Raw genomic sequence first — 26,107 nt, 5'->3', positions numbered from 1 at the left:
CTACCTTTTCAAAGTTCACAAGCCTAGTGTTCTGTTTATGAATCTTTTTAACTACAGCACAGTAATCCCCTGGAAACTAAAAGAAATCTAAAGAAGTATAAATAGATTTAATTTTGAGAAGCTGACTCGTAATTGACTTTCTTTTTTTCTGTCTTTTTAAAGTTTAAAGGTATTTATTTATTTTACTTTTATTGTTTGCCAGAAACTTTGCTCAATACTTGGCTCAAGTCATCAAATATCTAGAAGATCTATGAAAGTAATTTATTTTAGCGCTCTTTGTACATTTTGTATAATTGAGTATGGCATTAAATTAGAATTAAAACTGCCCTCAGAACAGCGACCAGAGGCTTATTTAGCTTGATTTTTTTTTTGAGCCTTTCGGTCTGCCATAGCTGCCTATTTTGCTCCACGTCGGCTGCATCTGCGCAGTATTTCACATATCGAAATAAGCGAGAAGACTAGACTAACAGACTGAGTTCGAAGGTTTGATGTAGGGCCAAACATAACAATAATAAACAAAAACTGTTAGGAAGTGAAATATACTGTATGAAATCATGTTTAAGAAACTGAAGCAAAAAATTAACGAAGAGCAGTCACCACAAAGGAATGTCCAGTCATCACAACAGGCCCAGGTTAGTAGCGTTAACCTGCTAGCTTTAGCTAGCTAGAGTGGCAAATAGCACACTTGGGTACTAACGTTACTAGCTAACATTGCTTATTAACCAGTAGGCAAAGTGACATATTCGTGTGACAATATAAGTCCTTTTTCAGCTATACTGTAGAAAAACGTTCACAATGTTTCTACTAAGTTTCTATTTTAATATCAAAGCTACGTCAGGTTTGGTAGCTAGCTAGCCACATTGTATTTTAATGTAGTAAAGAAAGTCAAGTGACTTTTAAAGGTCTATTGCAAGGTCCGTGATTAATTTATTGAATTACTACACTCTGAAGTAGCTGTCTGGACCACAGCCTTTCACTGTTAAGTTAGCTGCTTGTCATAACAGCGTTAAAAACTGAAGCACTTCCATATTGGTCAGTAAGTTAATTCGTTTCCGTGTACGTCACAAACGGTTTGTAGTCCCAAATGTCAAATGAAGCAAAAAAAACCAAAACAAAACAGCTTGACCAGATAAATCAACAAAAGCTAAATAATGGACTATTAGTTGTTCTACAATATACTTGTGCATTGCACGTTTTATGTTCTCAAAGGATTTTTTATGTTCTCAAATTAATTTTGTCTCTAAATTGATACTTTTGCTGTTTAGTGTCTGTGTTGCTGAGCCATACGTGTGTGTTGTGTTAAAAGCAGACATAGCACAAAGATTTTCATTTGAAATTTTTCACATCAGCCATACTATTCTTGCATGCACTTCATGTGTTGTGTAATTGGTCATAATCCCCTCTCACTAGATGAGTTTAGGTGAGAGGCGTAGCCAGCCATCTGTCCTGCACCAAGATGTCCCTGCCTCCCCAAGTGATAGAGAGGTAAGCAGTGGTTTTGTATCATGTTGGTGTTTATACAGAATGCACTAGTACTCATGGAAACAGCTTGCACACCCTTAATGCCCTAAAACCTGTACTCTATAGCATAATTTAGTTTTGAGTCTACCAAACTCCTCTTCTTCTAAATGAAATGGACTTAATTCAGAGAGCTGTGTGTGTGTGTGTGTGTGTGTGTGTGTGTGTGTGAGACATACTAATAAATATTTCCTGTAAATGTTTCTTTTCTTGTGTGTGATATAAAGATGGCAGAAACTCTACAAGGCCTAGATTACTTAGATGCTCCATTTCATGATCTTTAATCAGGAACGTTTATAGCATGCCGATTGTTAGTTGGTCCCTCTATCACATTGCTGTTCTTAAAGTAAATGACATCATGTTTATGTATTGCAGAAATAAATATAGAAAGCATCACATAATTTATTACTAAAAGAACTTCGGTTTCAATTTTTGGTAACATATACCTGTAAAGTATGTTAAAAAAGCTTGTTAAAGCAAAGTAAAGCGATGATGAGTGATCTCCCTAGATGTTTTTTCATGTTAATTCAGACTTAAGGCAACAAATTGTGTGACTTAGCTACTGGGTAATTTATATTCTTATGGTTAGCCTTAGGGATGATGGACATTTGTAAGGTCTTTGATAATAACTACCCAGAAAGACACAATTATAGATTAAATGTTTGACTTTATTAAATTTAGATAACATTTTGTTTAATATGCTGATTTTTGTAACACTTGGAGAACCATTCATATTGGAACTATGAAGTAAAATTTTGTTGCATATTTTATGGTATTTGTATTTCAGATCCAAAGGTGAATATTAGAAGCAACGTACAGAATGTTAGTATAAATTTATGGGTTTTTACAGGACCACCTAGCACAGGGGTGCACAGCTTGTATTTACCATGGCTGATTTCACATGCACATCTACAACAGTGGGTCTCAAATATTTACATTACATGTTTATAGACTTCCCCACATTTTTTAACATCAACAGATTAATAATGCCAGGCTCCAGTGAGGTGGTTGCAAGTCTGAATGCTACCTGCAGGTTTTCGTCTCTCTGAGACGAAATAGATCCACTTCATTAAGAAAAACACTTCTGTGCATTGGCGCTTCTGTGCAGATTGGGAAATTGTCCCTGGGCCACACCTTGGTAAAACTTTTCTCCCTGTGCTTAATTCTCTTTGCTACAGAGCACAGATTCACCAGGTGTAGTTGAGGTGCAGTACTGTTGAGAATGGGTCTGCAAGTAGTCTGAATGCAGCCTGTTCATTCCTGATCATGGTGAATGCCTGCTTTAGTCTTCAGACATAGAGCTTATGGTTTTTGTGAGAAAAGGCATCAGGGGATGTTGTAAAATGAGTCCGATTCCCTTTCTTTAACTGGGTTGTAAAATGTTCAGTTTCATTTCAAATGCACAGACAGACTCAAACAAGTGGCAAATCCGTTTGTTTTTAAATTACATTTTAAATTTCCTATGTTCAACTGTTTTACTCATATTTGGTTTTGACAAAAACATGCTTACTCTGAAATAACTTTGATGGACCTGTTAAACGCAACAGCTGTTCAGTTTTATGTTTAGTGATGGACAACTAAGAGAAAACCATAGTTTGAAATATTTTGGAAGTAATGACTAGGTGGCACATTTTCATTAAATTGTCCCATGGAATCTGTGATGAACGGTATATTTATTTAAGAATAAATATGATTGAGTGTTACTGGACCATATATTGTACCCCCCTGACCAAGCAGCTCAGGACTTGAGAAAAGAAGTCAAATTAGCAAGCTAACAGGCATATTTATGTATAAGCGTATGCTATTTTGTGTAACATGAAAGGCCTGTCTCATTTTAACATATCAATGATTTCTCATTCACTGCAGTCTAGTGCTTCAAGGGAAACAATTATTATTATTAATTTTTCAAGGAAGGCTTTAGGGTCTTTTTATATGAGTGAGTACCTCCCAACTGCTGAAATGTGTGTAAACAGAAGATCCAAGATAATTCATGTGTAACATTAATTATTATTTATGGATACAGCTAATAACTTCAAAGTACAAATAATACTACTAATACTACTAGTTATCTTACAAGATAGCAGGCCTCAGCTGTAAGACAAGGGCGTCACTCGAATTTTATGCTTCCTTCAGAGTTTTCCAAGTATACGCTGTGCTGAACTAGTCTGAAAAATGCTACTCAATAGATGGCAGTCCGGTTTTCCCAGTTGTCTTGTTCATGCATCCAGAACCAGTTTGAAACAATGTCTTTAGTTGTCCTGGTTTAAGCTGAGCATAAATATTTTTCCAAGTGTATGCTGTGCGGTCAGAACTTGTTTGAAAAATGCTACTCAATAGATGGCAATCCAGTTTGCCCAGTTGGATGGCTGCCTCTGCAGCTGGTTTAATGGAATTTATTAATGCTGCTGCTGCTGATGGTAGTAGCAGAATGAATTCTGCAGCATAAAGAACCCTTTGTTTTTATGTCCCAAAAAAGCTTGTACAACACACTGAAAGACAATGATTCCAACCTTGCCCATTTCAAACAAAATAAAATGTAGAAAGTTTTAAAAATACAATTTAACATGCATTTCATAAAATTAGGAAACATTCAAAAGTAACTGCTGAAAAAGGTTGACATTAAGTCTTGACAGAGCATCTCATAGGAACATACAAACATGTTCAAACGTGTTTTTGGGTTGTACATTTGAGGCATGTAACCATTTATTTTGAGCTAAACACTGTAAATGACATCTTTCCAGCATGGATTCGGATCTATTTTTAAAAACTGCCAAAATTTATAAGGTGTCTTTCTGAAGTTTAGACTTAATCATTGTTTGGTCCAAAATATATATTTCAGATTTAAATTACATAATGCTTGTTCTTCTCACTGTAGATCATTTGTAGGAAGCATGTGAGGTGTTTTTTGCTTAGACCTTTCTATGGTCTCAACAATAGGTAGGTAAGTGGAAGAAGTTGGACAGCACCTGGACAGTAATATCACTTCTTATTCCTTTAATATCCTTCCACAAGGGAACTAGATTAACTGGACTTCAATTAACTGAACTTAAATAACGTTATAACCTTTTAAGCTTTCTGAAATCATACCTTGTAACATTTGTCTTCAAATCATAAAAACATGGCATATCTATTACTGTGTAAATATCCATAAAGGGTGAAATGGAACAGAAGGTAATGGTGTTGATTATGCTGCATTTCTCTTAGCTTTCTGGTGTTTTTTTTTTTTAAGGTTTTTACAAAAATTTAGTTTCATTTCATCTCAGCTTTTCTGCTGCATCAGCAGCTAGGTTTACCTTCTTGATGTTCCTAATGTTAAAAACATTTGTGGAGTGTCTCACTAGTTAGTAGTAATTCTGGATGGTAAATCCAAATACCAAATTTTTAAAAAGGTATTTAATTTCAAGTGGTACTTGCATTGAATGGGTGATCGAGTGTAAATGCCAAGCTTCAATACAGTTTGATTGTGTGTGTCTCTCTCTCTCTCTCTCTCTCTCTCTCTCTCTCTCTCTCTCTCTCTCTCTCTCTCTGTGTCTCTGTCTCTGTCTGTTTTTCATTCTTATTTCTCACACTCATGGCCCTTCACTTTGTTTGGTTTTTTTCCACGGTGATGTTTTCTCATTGCTCTTTGTCTCCCTCTCCCTCTATTTCACTTCCTGGCTCCATCGTTAATGCACTGACTGATTTTTATGGGGTGGGTTGTGGTCAGCTGCTGGCTGGGATGATAGCAGAGCCCGCTTTTCTCTCTGAATATACTATCTTTGCTCTGGACCATTCAAAACGACCCAAAGCGGCCCAAGTGCCCACTGCGGTGAGTCCATCCTCACATGTCGCCTCCTCTTTTCCAACCCAATCACCCCAAGACCTGCTACTACCCCTCTCACCCTCCTTAAGCAATGCCTTTGAGGATCTGGGGATAGGGGATGCCTGTGTAAATCCAGTCAACAACTGCTTGTAACCTTCTGTTCTTTTCTCTTCCCATTTCCTTGTTACCTCACATAGGTCAAAGGCATTCACCCTTAACCCTTGCATCTTATCCCTTGTTTGCTCTCTGCTGATTGCCCCCTTTTTTCTGAATGGTTTTGACATTTCAAGGAATGAATGGTCTCCCCATGTACCTAGCCCTTCCTGTCTACTCAAACTGGTGTATTTCTCTGTGTTGAGTAAAGCCTGGTACACGCTACAGGATTTTGAAAATGGGCGCACATCTCGCACTTATCAAGATCTCCACAAATGTGTTTTTTGCTATGCACACACTACAAGATATTGAAAATCATAGCCAATATAAGACCCCCATTATAAGACTCAGAAATAAGACGCACAGCTCATACTTAATGTCTAGTCTCCTAAAACAGAATGGTGCACACATGAAAAACTCTCCCATACACCAGATCTCGTTGGAATCTGCGTGATCTTGCACATGCATGGCAGTCATCAGTCTTTTGCAGCTCTTCTGCATCAAAGGCTGTATTATATGAAGAATGTATAAATGTTTCAACTAGACTGCTATTAGCTGAAGCTCGTCTACTCACTGATTTTGTCACTGATCATCTCATCTCAATAAAGTTGCTTAATATTTCAGTCATACAAAACAAACATGTTTTGAAAATATCAGCATAATAATCAGCTCAGAAGCTCAGTTGCAAGATATATGATTGACTCATTACTGCTCTCACACTACCATATTATGCATGCAACAGTCGCTTCCAATTCACCTCCCAACCTGGAAATCATCTACAATTGGCAAATTTTGTCAGGAGGTCTTAAAATCTGGATTAAAATGGGGCTAAAAACACACTAAAATTGCGTAGTGTGCGCCAGGCTTAACTGAATTGAATATATGTGTAGTTGACTTCTTACTGCTCATGGAGCCTTTTGTTTGCTTTTCTTAAACTGTTAATCAAATAGGCTATCTTATGTGAGCTAAAATAATGCTTGTTTTAATTGTAGTTGTTGTATTTATAAGAAATATTTGCATTGACCAACAGTACTTTGCTCATAAAGACCAAAGTGAAATGCTAAGGTTAATTAATTTAGTCATTGGCTTGGTAATATGTGTTTAATTTAGGCTACTTTTTACTACTTTTTGGAAGATGGTTTCATTACTATTTTCTCAAAACATTTTAAACTATGTTTTGCTGGTATTACTGTTTCCAATTCAGAGACAGTTGCGATATATAAAAAGACCTGTGTTGATGGACAATTTGCATATTCTCTTCATCTTATATTTCACTCTCTTGCACTGGCTTGTATTCTGTAATTGCTTTAGTTCAGTTACTGTGATGTTAGACAGCTGGAACATACCCATCATGTCTTATCAAGAAGCATAAGCCTTACTAATGAGGAGGGGAGAATTGATGTAATAGGAAATCTTCCATAGTCAGGCTTAAATACTACCATGGTCCATGGTGGATATGCTGAAATATATTTCCCCTATTTCCATGAGATATCGCAATAAATAGGATAGACTGAAGTGCAGAATGGAAGATCATTGTCCAGTGACTTATGATAAATGCTATAGACTGAATAATACCCCATTCAGCCATTTAATTTTGTGCGTTTAAGAAGGCTGAAGGTCTTAAAATAGTGCTTTTCTGTTTTTATAGCAATTTATTGCTATTAGTGATATTTTGGTCAAAAGTTGCTTAAGGAATTGCCTTCAGTTCCTCATCTGAATGCCCCTTTCTGAAGTTGGTGCTCTTTTGCCAGTTATATGAGCTTGATATTCTGTTGCTAGCAGTTTTGGGATAGGAAATGGTGGTCAACACTGCTAACTATGAGGTAAATAGACAGTGGAGCAAACTGGCTATAGATATTGCAAAAATGGTAGTAGTCCTACAGAATATACAAATATCTCAATCCTTTTCAAGACCAGATGCAATTTAAAACACTCACTCACATTTAGAGCTACTTCTGCACTGCCAACAATATAAATTGCAGAGCTAACAGGTGAATGCTAGCCTATGCTCATCCCAGGCAAACAAGCTCAGCTGTGTCTGTGACTTCTGAGTTTAAATAGTGGCACACCATTTTTGCTAGAGTAGCCATAAGTAGTGTTAACAGACAGATATCAGTTTTTACAGTCACTCACACACCTGATGAGAAGCAGCAGCCAATTTGCACACAGTGTACTCTCAATCAGAAACCACAGACCCCTTGAGGACTGCACCGGGGACAGGGAATTCAAGAGGAGGTTAAAACCAGGAGCACCAGCCATCACTGGACATGCACACATTCATACATACTTACACACAGGTCACATTCATACAGGACAATTTAGAGTATCCAGTCAACCTAACCTTCATGTTTTTGAACTATGGGAGGAAACCAGAGAACCCATAGGAACCCAATTCAGACACAGGGAGAACATGGAAACTCCACCCAGATAGGGACTCGAACCGAAGACCCTAGGGCTGAGAGGCAAATGTGCTACCAAGACACCGTGCTGCCCATAACTACATTGTAACTACCTAACGTAGGTTAACCTCTTCCTGATCAAACAAATTTCACTTCACATATTGTAGCTCCAATAGGAAAACAAGAGATAAGTAATGTTATAATTAAACTATTTCACAGTTATGAGGAATGCCAGCTATTTGACATGTCCTTCCAAAAACAAATCATCTTAAAGAATTTGTTTGAAATAAATATTCATAAAAGCCCATGATTTGTGCTTTGCCGAATACAATATTCAGATTTGGCTCTGTCCCTAATGGAGTGGGACACATATTGGTGAAGTATTTTCTCGAAGTCTGCAGGATGCTATCAATGCGTTCTGCAAACTGATGTTTGTTCTCTTATATATTATTTTAGAATGTGGCTTATTTATTCTCCTCTTTTTTGAGTCTCTAAAAGTTTGGAGCTCATTTAATATAACTTGCTGCTTCCAAAATTAAAATTTGTCATCTTTGACCATGTTACAGTACTTCAGATGTTAATGTATATGATTACAGGTCAAATGTCCTAATTGTTCACTTTTACTGTGAATCTTAATGTAAATGTAACAGAGGATTTAGAATGGCTTGTGAAGAGAGTGCATGAGTGCTTTTTGTGCATCTGTATACATATAATTAGTTTTGACTGAATATGACTGTGGCTAAACGGTTGTATAGTTTTGTTTTTAACCTCCTGCTCTTTTGTGCAGTAGAGAATGCTCTCTGTTTAACTCAGTGTCTCTCTCAAATTGCATGTGGGGGTAGCCAGAGGCCCTTGCATTGCTCGTAGCAATACTAATATTGCCTGTAGAGTAATCAGGGTGCAGCCAAATGAATTGCCAGGATACTAACAGGACCCAATATCGAACCTTGTAGCCCTTTTTTGGTTTTTACATATGCTTCTTCATCTGTTCCTGTGCAGAATGCCACTAAGGGAATGGGTTGCTCTCCTAGAGGCAGTGTGAATGGAGATGGGGCTGCCTCTCCATTGGTAAGTACTGCTTTTCAGGCACCACACTTTATTTATAAAGAGTTTATTATTCTAAGAAGTCAGTTGAAATGTTTGAAAGTAGTTAAATTTTGATTTTTAAAAAAGTATTTTTGTAATACAGTTTGCTTTTTTCCATCGACTTTATGCAAGTGACAAAATGAAAATTTATGAAGACATTTGTGAATGAATTTTTCTGCTCAGCTGCTTCTTTCCATCAAATTGACTTTTACCAATAACAATGCATTGCATGATGTAATTTCCTAGAAAAAGCTGTTTTTTGGTTTGCTCACGAAAAACAATTTTTGGTTTTCTCATAAAAACAAAAGTTGGGGTTGACAGGTTTCTATCTCCTATTTCATGTATGTTACAAATTGTGTATGTTTGGCTTTCTTAACTTTCCCATAATAACTGATGAGTGTCGTGACAAAATGGACAGACTCAGATAGCTGCTAAATATTGGCCAGTGCATAATAACTAGGTAATAACTTATTAGCACAATTAGCCTATTAATATCCAAACTTGTAGACTTTTACACACTTTTCATTTCCGTTGCCTGAATTGACAAACATTTTAAGAATGGAAACATAGTGGTTGATCTTATTTTTTTAAGTGTAATTAATTTCTTGAATATTGTAAATTCCCATCTGAGTATATTTATTCAAGGGTACAAACACATTGTCATTCTCTTCTAGCAGGAGGAGTCACAGTCTCTTGCTCAGAAGCTGCAACAGAGGGTGTCCTCAGTTGAATCTCTCTTCAGGGGTTCGGGCCGTGCAGAGGGGCTCTTTCGCTCCAGCTCCAGGGAAAGTCTGGTCTTTAGTTCATCATGGGAGTCCCTTACCCCACTGGGTGAGAGTGAGGTCTCAAGCAACCAAGCCTTTGACCCCCCCTCTGACATTGAGAGCGAGGCAGAAGATATACCTGGCAATGCAGACGCACTTTCAAAAGAACATCTCCTGCATCGTCTACATAGGGTGGAAAAGAGTTTGACAAACTATAGAAGAGAATATTCTGAGGTAATAGAATAAAGAATGCATACTGCGAAAGAAAACTGCATTAAATAAATGTCACATCGTAGGGTCACTTGTTGCAAACAATTGTAAGATGAGTTTTTAAGCAGAATACATATATGATTTCCTAAGGTTTTGTGGTGTTAATGACCACAGGAGCTGTGCTGGTAGTTTTAATGTTCTGATGTAAAAGCCTCCACAGATTAATGGCTTTGCTGATCATAACACAGCATGACTGCTGCACCAATTCAAAACAGATCATTTAAACTTTGTTCACTTCAATATGTGGTCTATGAAGCATATATGACTTTGCCTGTACGTGGCCTTCAGGAGTGTTTTTCATAAATTCTTTGGCTTCCTGCTTGAACATAAGTTAATTACAAGTTGAATTAGATTGCATATTACATTCACTAGTTGTCTTGTGCTTCCCACTTCTTTTTGAAAATGCACTGTTTGTGTGTGTGTGTGTGTGTGTGTGTGTGTGTGTGTGTGTGTGTGTGTGTGTATACATACACACACACACACACAAAACACTTCATTGTTGTTATGTTATGTGAAAGTTAATTTTGGGTTTCAAAATGGAATTTGCCAGCATTTTGCTAATATCATCTTTCTCATCTGTTCACCAGCTGGTCATTGCCTACAGGACAGTACAGAAAGAGAAAGATAAAACACAGGTAACGCTCATAAGCTGAAACTGGACTTGAGCTGCTGTTGTCGAGCTACCTATTTGTATCACTGCCTCAGAAATACAACTGCTCAACATGATGGTCATATTTCACACCCGTTTAGGTGTTGCACATTTTGTGTTGTGGATTTGATTTTGAATGGACATGATTGCAGTCTTTACCCATCAGGCTAAACTTAATCACCCATAATGACAAATTAAAACATTTTTAGAGTTTCAGAAATTAATAAATTCAAAAACTCATATTTTATTCACAAACGTATTCAGATCATTTACTCAGTATTTTATAAATGTTCCTTTGGCAGCAATTACAGCTACAAGTGTTTTCGCAGTACAAGCTTTGCACACCTGGATTATTTATGGCAGATCTTCTCAAGGTCCAACAGACTGGATGGCAAGCATATGTAAACTTCCATCTTCTGGTCTCTCATAGATGGAATTTAAATCTGGGCTTTGGCCACTTAAGGCCAATGAAGAACATGTTGAGAAGTCTTTTTCCACATGTTGGCAGAGACCTTTACCTGCCATTTAGTAAACTCCAAGCTGGCTTTCATATGCTCTTTACTCAAAGTGGTTTTCATCTAGCTACTATGCCATGATCACCTGATTTCTGGAATGCTGCAGAGGTGGTTGTCCATCCAATATGTTCTCCGATCTGCAAGGGACTTTTGGAGCTCTATTAGAGAGAACACTGGGGACTTTCCTACCTCCTGAAGGGCGTTCATGCACAGATTTTCATTTTGGCCAGATGGCAACTCTAGGAAGGTTCAAAGTTGTGCCAAGCTCCTTCCGTTTTCCAATTATTGAGGCTGCTGTGGACCTAAGAACCCTCAATACAATATAAGTTTTATGTCCTTGCCTTGATCTGTGCCTTGCCTCAGTTTGATTGCAGAGATCGAGGGAGTTCTTTGGACCCTTATAAACCCAGGTGTGTGCCTTTCCAAATAATGTTCAGTCAATTCAGATTGCAACAGGTGGTCTCCAACTGAATTCTAGGTACATCTCAAGAATAATTACAACAAACAGGCTGTACATGATTACAATTTTGAGTGCCACAGCAAAGGGTCTGAATACTTTTGTGAATAAGAGATTAGTGATTTAGTTTTTGATTATATTTTGATTATAATTCAATTTTAAAAACTCTAAAACATGTTTTAATTTCATTGTGGGTGATTAAGTGTAGATTAATGGATAAAACATGCAATTATATCCATTCAAAATCAAGTCCACAACATTTTGTACAACAAGTAAATAGGTCTATTTTCTGAAACCATTGATTGACAACTAAGCTAATATCTCACAGGCTGATGTATGATGTCTTAGAAACATCTTGGACAGCTCAGTTCTGCGCTTCATTTGCATTATTTAGACAATTGAAATAATTACCTGCAGTCATCAGTAGTTATTTGTGCAGTCACTTCTTTGGCTAAAACATGGTTAGAACTAGAGTTGAACAACACTTTTTTTATATTTGACTGTTAATTGTGCTTTTAGTTCTACACAATTTTTCTCCTTCTCTTACAGGCTATACTCAGCCAAAGTCAGGACAAGGCATTGCGAAGAATCGGAGAGCTCAGAGAGGTATGTTCTCACAGCCTTGCTCTTGCATTTTGTATAGATGCACAAAGAGATTTCCATCATTTTTAATATCTGTGACTACAGGAGCTGCAGATGGATCAGCAAGCCAAGAAGCATCTGCAGGAGGAATTCGATGCTGCTCTAGAGGAAAAAGACCAGTTGATATCTGTGTTGCAGACCCAAGTATGTGTTTGAATAAATGTATGTGTACAGGTTCACATTGTATACTGGAAGTGGCACTAACATGTTTGTCCCATTAGGTTGTTCTTATGAAAAAACGACTGCAGGCTGTCCCTTTGGTGTCAAGCGAGGAAGAGGTCTCCCAGCCTGCTGTTGCTACTGACATGACCTCTGACCCTCAAAGCCCTGAACAAAATGAGGGTATATACACATACTTGTTTAATGCACCACGTTTACATTTGAAAATGTTTTTATGTATTTTAGACCACCATAGGTCACTCACTCACCAAGCTATGTTATTATGGAAATATGTGTGCATGCGTGTGTGCAATGACCTTGTGTGCAGCAGGGGGTGGCGGTGAGCCAGGTGGCACTGTGGGCATTGAGGCGTTGCAGAAGCGGGTGTGCAGGCAAGAGTCGCTGCTGCAGCGCTGCAGGGAGATGATCCGCACCAGCAAGGAGTGCAGCACACAGCTCAGCAGTGAGAAAGAAGCCCTACAGCAGCAGCTGCAGGAGAGACTGCAGGAGCTGGAGAAGATGAAGGTACACATGTAATCACAGAGGACAGCAGAACATTATTAAAAACTAGATGTTCAAGCATAGCTAAGTGCCCTGAAATGAATGGTTCTAGATCAAGTTTGCTAAACTTGAATGGAGAATCAGTGCTAACAGCCTGTCTGGTTTTCCTCTAAGGCTCATTAGAATCTTATTTAATTCTTAATGTTGAAATAGTGTTGATGGGAGCCATAACTTAATGTTTCATATTAGAGAAAGCATTTTGATTGCTAAGATTGAGTTATTTGCACTTTTGTTTCGCCATCGTAGAGATGGTTAGGAAAGTATATACTGACAAGAATGGTTTGTTGTCATTTACATTTATGGCATTTGGCACATGCTCTTATCCAGAGCGACTTACAAATGTGCTTTGTCATTTACTCATAGAATGCATCATAGCCAGTACAGTAGGTTAGAGTTCAAGAGTTCCAAGTTAATTGAACTACAGTGCTGTTGAAATACAGGGATCAATGATGATGCCTAGAAGTGTGAAACATGTATAAGCTCTATCTCAGACAACGATAAGTGCGTTAACAAACAATACCCTACAGTAAGTACTAGAGTTTGTTAGTCAACATAGGAGCAAGATCAGTGGGTCTTCAATGTGCATTTGAAGACTGCAGGGGACTCTCTGGTCCAGACAGCCAGAGGAAGTTCGTTCCACCATCTGGAAGCCAGGACAGAGAATAATCTCGATGCTCGTCTTCCACGAGACTTGAAGCATGGTTTTTTCAAGTCGAGCTGTTTTTGAGGTCCAAAGTACTCAAGGTACGGATCAGGCTTTGACCACTAACATCATGTATGTAGGGGCTGGTCCATTTTTGGCTTTGTAGGTGAGTATCAAGGTTTTAAATCTTATGCAGCCGGCTACTAGAAGCCAGTGAAGGGAATGCAGAGTGACGTGTGAACTTTGTAAGATTGAAGACTAGTCTTGCTGCTGCATTCAGGACAAGTTGTAGAGGTCTGATGGCTCTTGGTGGAAGACCAGCAAGTGGCAAGTTGCAGTACTGTAGCTTTGAGATTACAGGAGACTGCCCAAGCACCTGGGCAGAGAAAGGGCCAAATCCTTTGTATGTTTCAAAGGAGAAATCTGCAAGACTGCGTCAGATTTGAAGCACAAGTTGAGAAGAACAACTGGTTGTGCAAAGTTATGCCCAGGCTACAAAGCAGCTTCAGATGGTGATAAGGGGTTCTTGAAGGAAACTGTGGAAGAAAAGTATAACTTGTCATAGTTATCATAGCTGCAAATAAATAATGTTTCATAATCTGCCTATATTGCATGCAAATAATTGAGGTGCATTATCAGATGCGTACATTAGGTTTACATTTCTGGTATATTAGGGTTTTTCACATAGACTTTGTGTACCATTTGTATAAGTCTGTGTGTTTCATTGAGGCTTTGGCATGGGTGGAAAGCATTAAGGAGATTCTCTGTATATCAGGTAGAGTGTGCACACAAGCGAGCATGTGTGTGCATGTGAAATGGGGCTCTGTTGTGATGGAGAGAGCAGGGGTTTACAGCCTGATCATGAGCACTGCCACACTAAAATACCCCAGCTGACTCAGCCTTGGAAACTGCTCACATGATTTACAATTACATGCATTTTGCTTTGCAAACTGAAAGGACATTCAGGTTATAATTGAAAATGTTTGGCTAAACTGTGTGAAACAATATAAAGGATTAACAATATTTTGTTTTAAAAAAGGTTTGTTGCTTAAACTTTACAGATTAGAAAACTGATTAATAGTAATTTCAAAATTACAGCTTGAGTTGATAAATTATTGTGTACTCAAAGGGCCTAAATGTGCCCATGATACTTGGAACATATTTTCTGTCAGTGGTCTGGAAAAATAATACACATGTTCCTGAGTGGAAATAGGTGGTACTGAAAAGCCTACATATATGAAAGAGTGAACAAAAAAACCTTTTCCTCACTCATTGTTTGCCAGGAACTCCATACCACAGAGAAGACCAAGCTGATCACACAGCTGAGGGATGCCAAGAACCTCATTGAGCAGCTGGAGCAAGACAAGGTGAGACACTAGAGTGACCTTATATAACTCCTCACTTGGGTTCGGCTGTGAGAATTTATCTGCTGAACAGCTGTGTATATGAACCACCAAACCTGGGATAACAGAGACTCTAAGTAAAACAAAAGAAAGACTTATTATTTTAGGAAGTGAAAAGATCTAAGCTTGTTGGTCTATTTGTTTATTGGGCAGACTTAGTAAATATCTGGCCTTGAAAGAGAAATTGTCAAATCTAGAAGAGTTTTTGAAAGGCATGTTTTGTGTCATTATTACTACAGTTTTTTTACATTCACTGTTCACTCGGTGTACTTTGAAAAATGCTACAGATGTCAGCATATCTGGATACTTAGGAGTTTTCTTGTCAGAACTCCTCTGAGCTTTGAGTGTTCCTCTTTTGTGTTTAGTCTTCAACCTCCTCCTGGAAGGTGGAGAGCTGGAGGCCATGAGGTGTCTAGATGGAATGCGAATAAGCAGAGAACCCACTGACATGTATATGAAATTGCACAGTGATCTTTAATTGCATACAGAGTCTGCATTTAATTTAGTCATTATCATATTATCATATATCACATAACATTGTAATGAGATCATTACTTCAGTTTGAAGAATATGAACTAGGTTGTTCATTTGAAGACTCTAAATTTTAGCTTTTTTGAAGCAAATCAGTCAGTCAGCAATTCAGTCAGTTTAACAAGGCTTAAAATTCACTGGCACTATGTCGGTTTTCCAGCATTTTACATTAATAAAATATTCTGTACATGGAATGCAATTTTATTAAAAACAAACAACTAAAATATAGACACAAACTAACCTTGTTCAGCCTTCTGTTACCAGTGATGATATCTATCGGCAACAAACTACTTTTTTAAAGAGTCATATTTTAGCTGTAATCCCATGAGTCTCTGCTAATGAAAATATAGAACTGTAGTTGGTTAACACTGGTTAAAATACTAGCTGATTCTTTTTAAAGAAAATGATAGTGGACTGGTGATGATGGATAAGCACTTAAGAAACTTCAGACATGACAAAATTCCATGTACACCTCTTACAACTTTTTCAGTTCAAAAATTGCTTTAGCTCTTGATTTAGAGACAAAAATGGTAAATAAATTTAAAAGATGATGTAGATGCCTCTGAAGAAAGCATTTCTTCCTAATAGTGACTTTTGTCAGTAAATGCCACTCACTGACACATGGTCGCTGAACTGTTCAAAACATAGTTTTGTAAGTGCATATTGCTGGTCTGGATTTGCAGGGCATGGTGATTGCTGAGACAAAGCGGCAGATGCATGAGACCCTGGAGATGAAAGAAGAGGAGATTGCTCAGTTACGTTCTCGGATTCAGCAAACTGTGGCCCTAAAAGAGGAGCTTCAGGAGCAGAAGGAGAAATCAGAGAAAGCAGGTGTGTGATGTCAGTGTCTTCTGTCTTGACTCTTTATTGTTTGTTTCCAGATAGGTTTATGCTGTATACTTGCCCTTTGTGTGATGGTATCTTAAAGTGTGTGTGATTCCCACCCAGCATTTGAGGAGCTGGAGCGTGCCCTAGGTGTGGCTCAGCGAGCAGAGGAAGCACGGAGACAACTACAGGCGCATATGGAGGAGCAGGTGAAGCAGGTAGAGCAGGCCAACGAGGAGGAGAGGAGGAGTCTACAGCAGGAGCTCACCAGGGTCAAACAGGAGGTGATAACTATCATGAAGGTAAGTTAAGCATACTTATCAGTTAGTGTAAGAGTGGTCTCATTTGAGTTCCATAAGGGAAGTATTTTGCTGCGCAGAATCTGTCTTGGAATCTGGTTGTTGCCAATGGTTGACATTGTTTGTCAGCAAAAACCTTTTTGACTACAAGATGGTCTCTCCTTTAAAACAGCGCCTCTAGGTGGGGATTTAGCTGTCACAACAAAAATAATTAACTTTGATATTAGGGTTACAGTAAAACATTACTGTAAAAGCTTGGTATATCAGGTATTTCCCACATTGTGGTTGTGGTATGACTACCTTGTTTTGTATGCAGGAGTCAAAGCACATTAATTCCTGTTTCAATCCACACTTAATAATTTATTTTGTTACTGCTTGTTTACTTCTAATCATGCTTGCTGGTATGATGTCTACTGTTTTGTCACTTTTAGAAGAGCTAACAAATTCTGTAATTATAAATGTTATAATGTTGTATTGTCAATGCCAGAGACACTCATGGATGTTGTAAAAGGGGGAACTTGAAACAGAAAATTGTCAGTAAATCACCTTCTGAGGCGTTCCTTATGTGTCCCTTTATTTCACCAGACTAGATTTGTTTAAGAATGTAAAATCTGGAAAAGTCATAATTCATTCAGACATTAACTTTTATATCAATTCAGTCATCATACATTAAAATTTTTCCTCCAGGCACTAAAGTATGATTCTCCAAAGTCCTGGCTATTGTAAATCATATGTAAATGTAGACCTGTTGTTGTTTACATTTATATAGTGCCTTTCTCATACTCAAGGATGCTTTGCATATTAGCTTTTACAATCACTCTCACATCAATGAGAAGCGGCAGCCAATTTGCGCACAGCATGCTCTCAATCAGAGAGCATGCCCCCTGGGGGACTGCATGGGGTGCAGGGGAAGGGGAGGAAGTTAATACCAGGAGAGAGCACCAACGATCAGTGGACATGCACGCACACAACACACACACACCACACACACACACACACACACGTACGTATGGGTTGTCTCTGCCATAGTGCTCACCTTAAACTGTTTCACTAAGATAATATCTTGGAATATTACTGCTGTGTTTACATGCAATGAATGTTCATTCCAAACTGAACTTGTGTTCAACCTAAATGCACCAACCGTATCCCTGTGCATCTACAAAAGATGCAGTCTGAGATTTAGTATTAAGTATTAAAGTTACCATAACAATGAAGTACTCCCAAAACACCTATAAGCATCTTACATAGTTTTGCATAGTCTAGTTGTGTGCAGCAAGATCAGCCAGCTGTACTCTTTATGTAGCCAGAACATTAGAAGGGTAGAAAAAGAATGATTGTACCCTACTGGTAATAACATCTGTTTCAAAACATTAGCGGAATGCGCCTTTTATATTTTGGAAACACCAGTTTAACTCATTTCAAACCTGCCAGATTTTCCATCATAATTTTTTAAATCAAAATATTAGCTCTCGCCATGCTTTTGTTGCTCGATGTGAAGCAAATTTGCAGAAGAACTCAAAGGTTATGAAAGTAGTCGATTTCAAGGCATGGCCATTCCTCCTTTTAACAAATTATCGAAAGGGTACACCACATCTTTTGACTGGATTAAAATTACATTTGTTGAGAGCTCAATGGGATTTTTCTGCTGTGGTTGAGGTGTTTATATAAATTCTAAGCAGGCTAGAATCTAAGTACTAAGGTATTAGTAGGCTACATGTAAATGTTGGCGTTTAAAGAGCTGTCATCTCTCTAATGATGCTTGCAATATTAAGCATTATATTGCAGTCAGATGTTTTCAAACATTTGAGAATTTGGTATTTATGATAATCCATTGGGGTTAAGTAGAAATATTTTGCCATGTTTTATGTTTTCAGAAGTCTGCAGATGACAGAATAGCAGAAATGGAGCTGTTGCATTCAGATGCTCTGGCTAACAAGGACAAGGAAATCAGTGTGCAGATAAACCAAGCAGTGGTACATTTGTTGTAATTTGAGAAAACCTGTTGTGGCTTGACTATGGTTTATTTAAATTAAATTCTGAATGCGTGTAATTTTGTTTGTATTCATGAATGTTTTGTCATTTATTGTTAAGGACCAGTATCGGGAAGAGCTGTTGCAGGCAGTGCAGGAGAAGGAGCAGCAGGCCTCTTTGGCACTGGAGGCGGAGCAGCTGCAGAAGGCAGCCCTGCAGACTGAAGCTGAGGCCAGGGCCAAGGAGCTACTACTAGAGCTGGAGAGTGCAAGAACTGTGAGTTTCTATCTTCTTAACACCTAGAATGCCTTCTTTAGGGATAATCCAATTGGGTATCTTCATGGCAAAATTGGGCCTTTTCCAAATGAAATATTAAATCATGTATTCATAGTAATTTGAATCATATCCATATTATGACCAGGTTAGATTGTCCATATAATGCATTTTACTTTTTCTTTTTTTTTCTTTTTTTTTGTAGAGAATTCTTGAACTGGAGAGTTCTTTTGTCCAGTGCTCACAGCAGAAGGTTACTCACTCAGACGGGCTTTCAGAAGAGCAGAGGAAGAGATATGAAAATGAGATAGTTGCTCTGAAAGAGAGGCATCAGCAAGAGCTGGAGTGTTTGAAGGCAGAGTTGACAGAGACTTTGAGCAAGCAGTACTTCACTACTGTTGAACAGCTGGTACAGAAACACAAGTCTGAGACTGAAGACATCTTAAAAGACAAAGAAATACAGTTTCATGCCCATATTAAGGACATGAACCAAAAAACACTAGAGAAACTGGATGTAAAGCATATTGAGCTGGAAGCCATGTCCTCTGAGCTCAGTGAGATGCAGAAGTGTAAAGAGCAGCTAAAGGAGAAGCTTGCAGCTGTTGAGGCTGCTAGTCTCTCGGCTAGGCAGGAGTTTGAGATGAGACTGAAGGAGGAACAGTTGAAATATCAGACTGAGGTTGAAGGCATAAAGCATCAAAAAAGGATGGTGCTGGAGGAGAAGGATAAGGAGTTAGAAGAACATATTCTAAGGGCAAGAATCCTAGAGGAAGATAGCAAAAAGGTACAGCAAGGTGTTGAAGCACAACTAAAGGAAATAGAAGCTGTGAGGTCTATTGCACAGTCTGAGAAGGAGGCACTTGCTGATGCTAATGCTCATCTTAAATCACTGAAAGCAGAACTTGAAAAGTCAAAGAGTGAATTAAAAGACCTTGAGAAGCTACTTGAAACCAGTCACAATGACTGTCAGCAGAAAGCAGATTGTCTTCAACAGAAGACTAATGAAAACATAGAGCTGCAACAAAGGGTACAGCAACTTATGAATGACATCTCTGAGAAAGATAGTTCACATGCTGAAACATGCAAAGCAATGCAAGAGGAGCAAAATCAGTTAAGGAAACAGATGGATGACAACAGGAGTTCTTATGAGATAAGAATTGAGAGCCTAAAAAAAGAAATGGATGGCAAGTTAAAATCCCAGGAGACAAAGATGGAGAAAGTCAAACAAAAATCCAAAGAAATTCAAGAAAGGTTTAAGAAAATGCTTCATGAGCAAGAGGAGAGTGCCAAAGCTGAGCTAGACAGAATGGATAAAGAACTTCAGGAAAAAGACCAACAGTTGAAACACAAGATCCTTGAGATGGCCCAGGCCAGCTCAGAGGGCCTCAGCAGTGCTATGTCTGATTTAGAGGCAAATCACAAGGAGCAGTTAAGGAAGCTTCAAGATTTACACCAACATGAACAAGAGGGCCTTCTTCATAGCTGGCAGGAAAAGCTACGTCAGCTGGAGGAGGAGATGCAGGAGAAGCATGTACTCTCATTGCAAGGTAAAGTGAAAGAGCTGGGGAACCTCTCTCAACAGCTTTTAGCGAGCAAAGAGGACAAGGAGCAAGTAGTCCAAGAAGTGAAGAACCTTAGGGAAGAGCTTGCCATGAGAGAAGTGACTGTACATAAACTTCAAGCAGAGCTCAGGGAAGCTGCAGTCAAGCTGGAAAGTTTGTCCAAAGGAGAGGACATCCTCAAAAAGCAGGTGGAGACTGTAGAAAAAAATCTAAACCAGGCCTTGACTGAAAGGAACCTCTTTCAGGATCAACTCAGCAAAGCTGAGGAGGTGAGTAAAGAGAGATTGCAAGCCCTGTCTGAAGAGCTAGAAGACACATGCCAGAAGCTTGCAGTACTTAAAGCTTCAAGGTGTAAGGAAGGTGAGGATCTGCAGAGAACCCTTGAAGAGAAACTCGGTGATCTTCAAACTAAGGAAAAAGTATTTCAGATAAAAATTGGTACCATTAGCAAGGAGCTGAAGCAGCACTGTCAAGATGCGCAAGTAATGTTAAGTAGTTTTTCAGATGATCTCTGCAATAAAGTGGAGGCCAAAGTCATTGAGCTGCAAAATAGGGTTACATATAATCAAAAAAAACTTTCACATCTCAAAAATGTCATCTTGACCAAGAATGACAAAATCTGCACATTAGAGAGAGAATTTCTGCAAGCAACAGAGGAGAACCAGAACTTTAGGAGGTCTCTTGACCAGATGGCTCTTCAACTAAATGTAAATTCAGAGAATCTTAAAGCCTTAGCAGTTGAGAAGGAGTCTTTGCAAAAAGATGCTGAAAATAACTCCCAAGTACTTTCTGAGAAAGTTGTTTGTATAGAGAAACTGGATGAAGAAAACAAAAACATATCAGAAAAACTTAACAAAAATATTTTGCATATAAGTAATTTGGAAGGTATCATAGAGGATCTGAAGACCCAGTTAGTGACTAGCATAACTGAAAAGGATGAAGCCATATCTCTGCTGAATCAGCAGCACACTGAGGAGAAACAAAGTCTCAAATGCCAAATGAAGGACGTTGTAGAAAGAGCAGACAAAGAAAAGAGTTTGGCTCTCGAACAAGTAGACACACTCAGGAACAAGCTGACTGAGATGAAAAAGAAAGCAGAGTCCAAGTTTGCTCAGAACCACAATACTATCAAGTCTCTCCAGAGTAAGGTGGAGCATATGGAAAGAGAGATAGCAGAAAAGGATGAACACCTTCAGACACTTACTGCAAGCATTGACAATCAGTCCATTAGTAAGTCAGAAATGGACCAGATACTGAGTGAGAAAGAACAAATGGTAAGTGCCTTGACCTTAGAGTTGGAAACCTGCACAAGGAGGATCCATGATCTGGAGGACCAGCTTGAATTGCAGACACAAGGCAGGGAACAGCTTGTGAGTGAGTTGAAGCAGCACCATAGCATAAAGGAAAGTGAAAAAATTGAGCTCATCCAACAGCTCCAGCAAGCCCAAAAGCAGTGCTCTCAGAGAAACGATTTTGTTCAGGAAACTGAGGAAAAGCTTCAGGCTTTAGAAATAGACATCCAGACCGCCAGACGGCAACTGGAAAGTCAGCAAGAAGACTTTGAGAGGGAGAAGACGGACATCCTAAAAGCAAAAGAGGAGGCTTTGAAGTCAGCTGAGGAAAGTGCAGCAAAAGTAGCAGAATTTAAAAAGAAAGCTGAGCATAAAATTGGTTTGATTCGGAAACAGCTAAACTCACAGGTTGAGGAAAAGGATCAGACTATCCAAGATCTCCAAGAACAGCTCAAGCAGAGACAGGATGAGAGAGAAATGCAGATGAAGAGTTTGGAGGAGAATGGGAAGATCATGGAGGAGGTCATCAATAAACTAAAGGAAGAGCATACAAACTCGCTGCAAATCTTGAAGGACATGTATAAGGAGAAGTTGGCAACTCTTCATAAAGAGGCCTCTGTAAACAATGAGTCAGCTGCTGCAAGTAGAGAAAGAGAGGAAAAAGCCCTTTCAAGGCTCAGGGATCTGGAAATCAACCTTAAGGAATGTGAAAAGCAGAACGCTACCTACCAAGCTGAAATCAGCTGTCTTAAAGAAGAACTGCTTAAAAAGGCTACGTTGGTTCAAGAGCTTCAAGAGACTATCTTAAGCCTTCAGGCACAAATTAAAGAGAAAGACACTAATTCTATACAAAGGGAAGCATGCTCTGTAGAGCAGACCTACAATATCTTAGGTTTCGAGCCTTTGAGATCTGTGGTGATGGAAGAAAATGACACAAACATGAAACAAATAGACTGGAAAAGTGAAAAGGATCTCTTGGTGAAAGAGTATGAGATGAAACTCCAAGATCTCAATAGGACACTGGAGGGAAAAGAGGCTCAGCTTAGAGCTCAGGAGAATGTACAGAAGAGACTTGAGACTGATGGTGAATGTCTTATAGATTGCTCCAAGGGCTCAGAGAATGATCTACAGAAAAAGCTTATGGAAGCTGAAAAAGAAAAGCATAAGATTCAAAAAGATTACTCCCAAATACAAAAAGACCTTCGCACACTGAGGAAAGAGCATGAAAAGGAACTGGAATACCTGACGAAAGAAATGTCAGAGGAGAATGAGAAGAAACTGAAGTAAGTAATAAAAGCTGCTTACTAAATCATAAGTGATTCAGGTAACACAGACATTTACACTTATCCTTTGAATCAAGGGGCTTAGCTGCAAATAATTTTTCTTAACAGACTTGAAATGGAAGATATGGAAATGAAGCACAACTCTGCTCTTAAACAGTTGATGAGGGAGTTTAACACCCAAATGGCTCTAAAAGAGAAAGAACTTGAGGCCTCTGTAAAGGAGACTATCGGTAAGAGGAAACTCTAATTTGTGTAACACATTAAACTTTTTTTCTAAGTACCTAGTTAGTAGTTTGAGTTGCTCTTAAAGATCCAGTTGGTTTGTAGTAAATAAACTTACCAGGAGGCAAAAACCATATCAAATCTCATCATATTTCCACCTCTATTTTTGAAGAAGCATTTGATGGCAGATTTTGTTCTGTATGAGCAATTAATCTTAATGTGTTATCTTCAATGCATCTGCACAGAAAAGGCCCAGAGTGTTGAAGCTGAGCTAATGGAAAGCCATAGAGAGGAAGTCAGTCAGCTTCAAAAAATAATTGCCCAGAAAGATGATGACTTGAACAGAACTGTTCAACGTTATGAACAAGTCCTTCAGGTGTGGTGCATTCATCATTTTCATTTTCACATGACATTTTTTAGCAGCAGTTTTGTTTGGTATGGGTGATTGATTTAACACTTTGTTAGTTAATGTAACCTTCAGATCTGAAAATGAAGACAGGAAGCGGCTGCTGCTTGTATTACATATATTAACAGTATTTCTACTGAGACATTTTGGCCTACCTAAAAAGTTGAGGCATTGTAATTTTAAGGCATTAATGAATTCTTAAGAGGCTTGTCCTTGCTCTAAATTTGCTTTTTACCATAACTGAAGCATCATTAGGAAACCATTACTCCCCAGTTCCCCACAGAGCTGTTATGTTTCATACCTGAAGAGTTTTAAATCCACTATTAAAATTCTGACGAACAGAAACTTTTTGCATTTGTGACCAGTGTAGTCTGAACTGCATGCCTATTTTCAGCTTTCTATACATTAAAAAAATGTCATATTTAATGTCTGGAAACAGAATTCTGTAATCTGACAATTTCCAGTGAAACTGTCCAATGTAACTGCAGAATCGTGAAGAGGAGATGGGAACTCGCGTGTGGGAGGTACAGAAGGAGCTGGAGGAACTGCAGCAGAGGAGCCTCAGTGATCCTCAGGTATGCGCAAGAGGTTCCCACACCCACTACCAGATGGAGCTATTTACCTCCCCATAAAATCAAGTTATTTTCTCTCATCTGAGGATGTTTTGCTAAGAGAAATTATTACAGAATTCTTGTTCGAGTTCTTACAGAGGCACAATGGCTGTTTTCCAGAAACACTAGGATTGTTCTACCGATTTCCTAGAGAAGTTTGGAGTTTAGAGTATAAGGAGATGCCTTAATTCTCTGTTCTTGATTAAACCCTCAGAGAGCATCCTGGAAAGGTAGATTTATGTCTTGTCAGTGCATATAGAGGGTCAGGCATTACCCATGTGTTTTAGGGAAATTTCAATGTTTCCTCTCCTTCTCAAAGATAAAAATCAAGTACTAAGCCTTTAGCTCCTATACTGCATTTTTACAAACTGATGTCATCCTTTACATACATTTTGGATATGAGATTTTATTACAGACAGTTGAACACAAAACAGATTCTCCGCTAATCTTCTCCATTTGTGTATATGTAGACCAAACGTAAACTGTTTGCCCTCAGTATTTTCCATACTCAGTTAGGCTATTGTGCATAATGAACTGATGCACTGCACCCAAATTAACATGCAATATTCAATAATTGAGTTATCTTATATTTCAGAGTATGGAGGAAATTCAGGTCAGTTACATAACTTCGTATTTTTCTTGCTTTCTTAATTTTTAAAGCATGTTTAAAATCCCATAATAAACAATAATATGGTATTCATTTGACTGTTCATTTGCTCAGTTTGGAATACTAGTCAGATCATTGCATTTACTAGTCTACTTGTGAACAATTTTCCTCAATCAAACTGGTTTCTTATTATTATTGGTGGCATTTTACTATAATTTCTTACTCACTTCTACCTTTACAAACCTTCTCATCCTGCTCAGGTCCATCTTGCCAAGAAGACAACCCAGCTGAGTGAAGCCAGACTGAAAGAGCAGGAATACCAAGAGAAGGTGGGTGAGGACCATGAAAGAGGAAAAAAAATAGAAGGAATTAAATGGTCATAGCACTGTTTTTCACATTTACAAGGGTTCTTTGCCAGTTACAAAAAGAGAGAAAGCCAACTAACTAAAAAGTTATAGAAATTAATTTGTTCAGCACATTTGTTTACTCATACTATAAGCTTCAACTGGGCATTGACAACACTCTTACTGTGTTCCTTATACTTACTATGAAAGTAGCCATCTGCACTGATAGTGTTTTATTCCAAGTTAGTACTGAGTACTCTGGTGCTCAGTTTAACAGGAGGTTATGACTCTTTTTAACAGATTCATACTCTGGAAGACAAGCTACGAAGCACATATAAAAAAACAGTGGTGACTCACCTAGGAAGTACATACAGAGGTAAATAATCCCACAAACAAAACCAGTAACCTCATGTAATCCTGGTATCCTCGCATATTTCGAAGCTTTAAAGCTTTAACTTGTACTGCAGAGGTGTATTTTAGGACTGAGGCTCAATTTCCAGTTGCACCATGTGCCAACCACGATAAAGATGTGTCTTATAAACTTGCAAACACTGTAATAGTACAGCTGCTTTACAGACCTTGAAGGGAAATCACATTAATCATGCAGCTCTGTTACATGTGCATACCACTGAACATACATCTAAAATATGGGGAATGAGTGTGAGCAGAGGGCTGGTCCTGCCCTGAGCCCTAACCTCCTCATGGACCTTCCTTGTCAGTGTAATAAAGAGAATCATCTGTCAGGGGTGAAGGAGTGGAGGGGCTTGAAATCTCATCTCCATATTTAATGTTTTTCACAGTTGCCCTGCAAGAGTTGGATTGACAGTCCTTCCCTAAATGCCTGAAACTGATCACCTTTC

The 26,107-nt window shown here is 38.5% G+C and overlaps 1 protein-coding gene and 1 long non-coding RNA gene across 24 annotated transcripts in view; one reads left to right on the top strand and one right to left on the bottom strand.

Moving 5' to 3' along the window:
* Positions 1-397: 397 nt before the first annotated feature.
* The window catches only part of golga4 (golgin A4), a 29,618-nt gene continuing 3,908 nt past the window's right edge, over positions 398-26,107 (top strand). The window contains exons 1-23 of one of the 18 annotated variants that reach the window (XM_081724917.1): positions 573-632; positions 1,411-1,485; positions 4,394-4,459; positions 5,225-5,326; positions 8,872-8,940; positions 9,633-9,956; positions 10,580-10,627; positions 12,163-12,219; positions 12,301-12,399; positions 12,477-12,597; positions 12,743-12,939; positions 14,902-14,985; positions 16,236-16,383; positions 16,501-16,679; positions 18,551-18,649; positions 18,768-18,923; positions 19,126-23,057; positions 23,166-23,287; positions 23,525-23,655; positions 24,174-24,260; positions 24,892-24,909; positions 25,164-25,232; positions 25,548-25,623. In XM_081724917.1, the coding sequence (XP_081581043.1) occupies positions 5,237-5,326; positions 8,872-8,940; positions 9,633-9,956; positions 10,580-10,627; positions 12,163-12,219; positions 12,301-12,399; positions 12,477-12,597; positions 12,743-12,939; positions 14,902-14,985; positions 16,236-16,383; positions 16,501-16,679; positions 18,551-18,649; positions 18,768-18,923; positions 19,126-23,057; positions 23,166-23,287; positions 23,525-23,655; positions 24,174-24,260; positions 24,892-24,909; positions 25,164-25,232; positions 25,548-25,623 (6,106 nt within the window). In that variant the 5' untranslated portion in view covers positions 573-632; positions 1,411-1,485; positions 4,394-4,459; positions 5,225-5,236. Of the gene's footprint in view, positions 633-1,410; positions 1,486-4,393; positions 4,460-5,224; positions 5,327-5,551; positions 7,991-8,871; positions 8,941-9,632; positions 9,957-10,579; positions 10,628-12,162; positions 12,220-12,300; positions 12,400-12,476; positions 12,598-12,742; positions 12,940-14,901; positions 14,986-16,235; positions 16,384-16,500; positions 16,680-18,550; positions 18,650-18,767; positions 18,924-19,125; positions 23,058-23,165; positions 23,288-23,524; positions 23,656-24,173; positions 24,261-24,416; positions 24,527-24,891; positions 24,910-25,163; positions 25,233-25,547; positions 25,624-26,107 lie in introns of those variants that run through there. The other 17 variants (XR_014126614.1, XM_081724913.1, XM_027026513.3 and 14 more) reach the window with 17 other exon arrangements.
* Positions 13,372-25,863, bottom strand: LOC113587718 (uncharacterized). 6 transcript variants are annotated; one of them, XR_003411772.3, is made up of 6 exons: positions 25,605-25,863; positions 25,131-25,205; positions 15,794-16,277; positions 15,329-15,433; positions 14,888-15,094; positions 13,372-14,154 (listed from the first exon to the last, which is right to left on the bottom strand). It is a non-coding gene; the product is annotated as an uncharacterized LOC113587718 (long non-coding RNA). The 6 variants fall into 6 exon arrangements; XR_014126621.1 differs by having other exon boundaries at positions 14,888-15,433; positions 15,794-15,887; positions 16,168-16,277; XR_003411773.3 differs by having other exon boundaries at positions 14,888-15,433.

This window comes from Electrophorus electricus, chromosome 12 (assembly GCF_041902795.1).
Source record: "Electrophorus electricus isolate QZ-2024a chromosome 12, ASM4190279v1, whole genome shotgun sequence".
NCBI classification, from domain to species: Eukaryota; Metazoa; Chordata; class Actinopteri; order Gymnotiformes; family Gymnotidae; genus Electrophorus; species Electrophorus electricus.
Note: the sequence above shows the minus strand (reverse complement) of the source record. Positions and strands in the feature narration are given on the sequence as shown.